At 45.0% G+C, this 6,000-nt stretch overlaps 1 protein-coding gene across 1 annotated transcript in view; it reads right to left on the reverse strand.

Moving 5' to 3' along the window:
• Positions 1-5,468, reverse strand: part of Toll-6 (Toll-like receptor 6) — a 51,625-nt gene extending 46,157 nt beyond the window's left edge. Inside the window, exon 1 of the mRNA XM_018451782.1 lies at positions 1,409-5,468. Within this exon, the coding sequence (XP_018307284.1) occupies positions 1,425-5,105 (3,681 nt within the window). The 5' untranslated portion in view covers positions 5,106-5,468 and the 3' untranslated portion in view covers positions 1,409-1,424. The remainder of the gene's footprint in view (positions 1-1,408) is intronic.
• Positions 5,469-6,000: the final 532 nt, after the last annotated feature.

Genomic DNA, 6,000 nt, shown 5'->3' on the forward strand with positions numbered 1-6,000 from the left:
TGTGATTGCAACTGCTATTAATCTATTTATATTAATAACGTGTGAAAATGCAAATAAATTCATTACGATAATTGCGTCAATCGTATAACACGCAGGACTTTCGTCAGATTGATTGCGACATTCGACATTTAAGAAAAACGATTGTCAGGTTTACGCCGTTTACGATCTTTTATGCTTCTGACAGGGGACTGAATTCGGACAAAGCGAACTTAATCGCTAATTGAGTGAGAATAGTTATAAGAGCACAAATGGTCCGGACGATTGATGGACTTTCCTAGTTCACTGGTCGCTGGCGGACATGTAACGACGGATTTAATGCGACTTTTCGTATATTTCCCGTCGACCCATATGTTCGTGCAAAACCGACCATCGAAAGATGACCTCATTCATGCCCCCCGATCACAATAGCGCGAAATGTGTCGCCGTTAAATGGGCTACAGGTCGTGTAGAAGCGCGTTCAATGGTACGACTACCGCCTCGTTAGCCTGTCGTTTAGGAATTATATATAATTTGAACTGTTACCATTATGTACGTACCACGCGCGCTACTCGGCGCTTTTATGGGCACGCGAACATCGATTATGAATTCTATTGGATTAACGATGAACGACTTCGTACTTAGCCAACTTTCCATCGTAAGTATTCAACAACCGGAAGCAACGTTACTCCCATTTTAGGATACAAAAGCGCGTTATACACACGATCTTTCGAGAAAGATTATTGCTAAAGAAGATAATATTTGTTATCGTATTATATCAGAAATTGTATGATTCGTATAGGTCTAAACAATAAATATATTATTTACTGTGTTCTAGAATTACAGTAATTAAAAGACACAAAAAATATAAATTCGTAATTATACGAATATCATATATCCAATCACAGCTGTATGATAGTTACAAATAAATTATTGTTTATTTAACTAAAAAAACATTCAAGAGAAACACAACGAAAATATCGTATGATGCATTTCGAGCATTATGTCATATTTATTTTTCCACCAGATTGATTCATTTAAATAAATACTATTTAATTTTATTTCTATACTATAAAATATCATAATTTTTGTATAAAAGTTTTTTCGTGCAATAAACAATAATAACACTCGGATATTTCGAAATCTGTTGGACAAGATGTACAATAGATATTCATATGCAAATATGCAAATTCATCAGATATAATATGTGTACAATGTGGAAGATCAAAATCCGAAGATATAATTTTAGCTATTCTAGATTTATAATATCGAGCCAGTTCTTTATTGAAACTCGATAAAATCTTGTTTTATATGTAGCTTCATATACCTATACAAACGCGAAATACGAATTTATAAAGCAGACGCTGTTATATGAAAAACATTAGCGTGTATACTATTCTAAAAATGAAACATGCTTTTTTCTCTCTCTCACCTAAATAACGGCAGTTCTACGTCCATTGATGATGCACCGGCGGTGGCGGCGGTGGCGGCAATGGCAAGGGTCTCTCTAAAACGGGAACCGGAGACACGTCCGGCATGGCGAACCTCAGCTTCTGCCAGAACAACTTGTCCCCCCATACCAGCACAGTGTGCGACGAGATTCTCTTTTTGAGATCGGCGTCGAGATCCCGTGGGCACACACCGCCCACCAGAAGCAAAATTACCGAGCGACCCTTTCCCTTGAGAGCGTCCCTCAGGGCCGCCTTGAATTCAAACCTGGACCACTCGCCATGCAGAAAGTTCTTCGACAATACGAGAATAGTGCGCCTCGAAGAATCGGCCGCCTCGGCTACGGCGTCAGCGACGTTGCTGCCGGCACCAAGATCTCGATAGTGTAAGCACAGCCTATATGAAGTTTCAAGACCCGGCACGAGAATCGTAGAGACGAAGGCCTCGTCGACCGCAGAATAGGAGATGTAGGCGTCGAACGGTTTCTCCTGATCCTCGAAGGCTGCGGTTTTGTAGCACGCCCGTAGACCGCATCTGCTCGCGGCCCAGGTTCTCAGAGTACGACGATGCCTGATTGCACCGCACACCAACGCCACCGCTGCGAAAATCAGCACGACTGTGGCTAGCAGTACCGGTAGATAAGCCTCCAGCGGATGCGTCTCGACGACGGAAGTCGTGCCCGTTAATGCCGCGCAATTTATGACCGATCCGTTCGCTGGAAGAGTTATGGGTACGCCTAGAGAACAGGTGACGCTTTGCCAGTCGTTGATCTTCGCCTGGTTGCGGGACATCCACTCCCGTACGCGATCTAAATACGAGCATTCGCAGTTCCACGGATTATTAGACAAACCGATGTCGACTAGATACGGATTTTGGCCTAATTGCCAGAGAGCGAAAGTGCCGAGTCGATTGTTCTCCAAACGCAAGACTTCTAGCTGACGTAGTGGCAAGAAAGTACCGTTATCAATATACGTTAACAGATTATTTTGCAGATAAAGTTCCTTCAGATTTTCCAAAGGCATCAACTCTACGCCATTAAGAACACTTATCTTGTTGTTCTCCAGATGTAGCACAAGCAGCCGCTTCAAACCACTGAAGGTGTGATTGCGGATTGCGATGATGTTGCTGTCGTTCGCGTAAAGGATCTGCAAGTTTTTCCGGCCGATGAACGAATGAGAATTCAGTTCCCCGAAATTGTTCCCATCGAGATAAACCTCCGTTGCGTCCATCGGTAACCGACCCGGCAGGGTTTTGTAGCCTGAGCTAGAACAGTCAACGACATTTGCCGACCAGGACTGATCGTGATAACACGTGCAGTTCGTCGGACATGTCATTTCGCAATCGCAAGCATCGAAGTCGCAGCAATGGCAGAGAGCGAAGCAGTGCGCCTTGTATGTGCACAAGAATTGTGAAGATTTTGCCTCCAACAGCGGTATAAACGATTTGTGACGATCGTAAGGTAATCTACAGTAAACGGACTCGAGATCCATCACCCTCGGATGCTGTCTCAGTGTAAGCGAATTGATCCTCTGCAACCACTCCGTGGTGCAGTCGCATATAAAGGGATTTCCGCCGATGTAGAACGCCGGAAGTTGTCTGTTAGATGGCACCGGAGTAAGCTGGAACGCCGAGAGGTTCATCTTGATAATCAGATTCGCGTAGAGATCCACTCGAGTGAGATTCATCTTCGCGAAGAATGTTTGCGGCTCCACAGAGGCTATCAGGTTATTGTTGACGAACAGCAGCTCGATGGAATCTGGAATCGACCGAGAGTCTATCCTCGTTAGCCGGTTAAATGACACATCGAGCGTCTGCAGATTCATATTCCGTGGCGCTACGCCAAGATCTTCGATAAAATTTTTATGTAGATCCATCCATTGTAATTTTTCAGGAAAAAAGCTATAATCGAATTGCGTAATCATGTTGTCAGACATGTTTAGATACAAAACACCGGGCGCGTTTATAAAGATGCCAGACATGTCCTGCAATACATTTGAATCCAATCGAATCGCTTGAAGTGCTGGATTGGCAGCGAATGCACCATTCTCCACGAATTCGATTCTATTCCTGGCAAGATTTAAGATTTGCAACGCCGGCAATTCCACGAGATCCTCCTGCGTGACGTTAGTGATCTCGTTGCCGATCATTCTTAGCCCATAAAGACTCGACATTCCTCGGAAACCAGGCTTATTCAGGCTTCTGATCTGGTTCTCGCCCAGATCGAGGGTCCGCAATATCCTCATGTCTTTTAACGCCACTGGTATGCTGTCAAGATTGTTGCCGGACAGGTTTAAATCTTGCATGCTCGAGCAGTTCCGAAAAGCGTCCGGATGAATTCCCTCAAGCAAGTTGGAGTCCAAGGCCAGCAGCGAGAGCGCGAATAATCCGTTCAGGGAATAAGCGTCAAGATAAGTCAACCGATTGTGAGCTAATTCTAGGGTGTGTAAGTTGCTCATCGGCGCGAAAGTGTCCGCTGATATCGAATCTATCTCGTTAAATTGGAGATTTAAAATTTGTAAGGTATAGAGATCTTTGAAGATTGTCGTATTTAGTTTGCTAATTCGATTATAAGATAGATTCAGGAGTACGAGACGTATCAATCCGGAGAATGTTCCCGAGTCTAACCACGAACTAGTCAGAACGTTCCTTGACAAGTCGAGGGTGACTAGTTGATTCATGTTGGCCACCAAACCAGACAACAGCGCACTGATAGAGTTGTTTTGCAATCTCAACTCCTTCAGTGACTTGCTCGCATCCCGGAACATCGCCGTCGGCAAAGCGACGATTTTGTTCCCAGATAGATCGAGATTCTCAAGGGATCTAAGTCCGTGCAGAGCTCCGTCTGCTACCATGGAGATAGCGTTGCTGGACAAGTTCAATACTTTGAGACGTTTCAACGACGAGAATCCATTGATAGGCAACACGGAAATTTGATTATTCGACATGTCTAACGATTGCACGTCCAGGGAACATGGAAGAGGAGCCGGCGTGGATTCCAATTGAATCCGTCTCGGATGCTGCTTCTCAGATATTTTTTCTTCAGTGACATCTTGAAATCCAAGTTCTGTGATGTCCTTTAACGAATTCCACGAGATGTTTAAGATTACTAAATTCGATAAGGGGCAAAACAAGCGATCCGGTATTTGCCAGATATTATTCCATGACAGATCAAGTTTTTCAATCTGCGGCGTATTGTCAAAAGCGCCGCTTTCCAGTTCCAGACTGTATTTGGTTTTGTGTCCATTTAGTGTTCTAACGGTCAGATTACGGAGATCGCGCAGACCGCTGAGTAGCTTGGCCGGCCAATGCATCAACTTGCATCCGGTCAGCTTCAACGACCGCAGCCGCCATAAGTGAAGGAAGCTGTCCACGCTGAGTACGCCATTGTCATTTTCCTCATCGGAGTCCTCACACACGATGTTCATGGAGGTCACGTACTCGCTCGTGGCCTGAGAAAAGTTCGTCCTGAGCGAGTCGTTACCCGTGTAATGATGCACGCAGGTGAGCGCGCCATCCTGGTGCAAATCCCACGAACAATAGTCGGGCAAATCGAGCCTTGGCGGTAGCTCACTGGTCACGGCGAGCACGTGGTATACTGGCACGAGCAGGCAGTAATAAGCCAACGACAGCGACAACGATCTTCTCCCGGGACCTTCGTGCCGACCGACGAGCCCACGCATCTTTAGTGAACTCGTTGCCTGCGCTTGGTACCGGTTTTCTGCTTCCTAATCATCACACGCCGCGCGACCGCGTCACGTTACCGGTTATTGCCCACTGTGCTGGGCGTCTATTCACGCAAGCCCGGCCGAGATGTGTTACTAAAACTGTTCGCTCCGTCGTAGTATAAGATTCACTCCGATTCGATTAACTGTGAGTATTTACGGACTGACATCAAGTGCCCACATAAATCAAGAATTAATCGGTTCATCGGTATAATCTCAAAATCGTAATTATTGTCACGATTAATTTTAACTTATATCCAAGATTGTTTACACTATTTCACTTGACTTAGAACATCGGTGATTTGTCCGACGCGGCATGAATATTTTGCACAGATACGTTTCTTTACAGACAAAAATAAGCTATTCTATTGTTCGCGATGTTCTCTAAATTCCGGATTCGTCTCGGATTTAGTTCTTTGAAGAACGATCGACAGTGATTACCAAGTTACGTCACGTCAAAGTCGTTTAACAAGCATCAACCCTGTATCAGAATGTTATCCACTTACGGTGGTTCGGTGACAAACTAATGTCGCGTCTCGCTACGATATCCCGCATTCCGATCAGGGGGACGTGTCCTGTTATCGGCACGACATTGACGTCTCGTGCAAGCTCCTCGAATCGCGTCCCGAGATGTGCCATTACAAGATCCCGCACATCACACTATTTCCTCGATGTCGATGTCGAAGCAAATGCGCTCCGATTTCTCGATCAGGGTCCATTGATAGATCAGCCGAACTCCAAGATTCCAGAAGATGAGAGAGTCGTTGATCAAAGAGAAAAAGGAACGATAAGAGAAAAGGATGATTTCGCGATCTAGGTGTTATTCGCGGTAACGGCGATGGATAAATAGAGA

This window comes from Mycetomoellerius zeteki, unplaced genomic scaffold, assembly GCF_001594055.1.
Source record: "Mycetomoellerius zeteki isolate Tzet28-1 unplaced genomic scaffold, Tzet1.0 scaffold321, whole genome shotgun sequence".
NCBI classification, from domain to species: Eukaryota; Metazoa; Arthropoda; class Insecta; order Hymenoptera; family Formicidae; genus Mycetomoellerius; species Mycetomoellerius zeteki.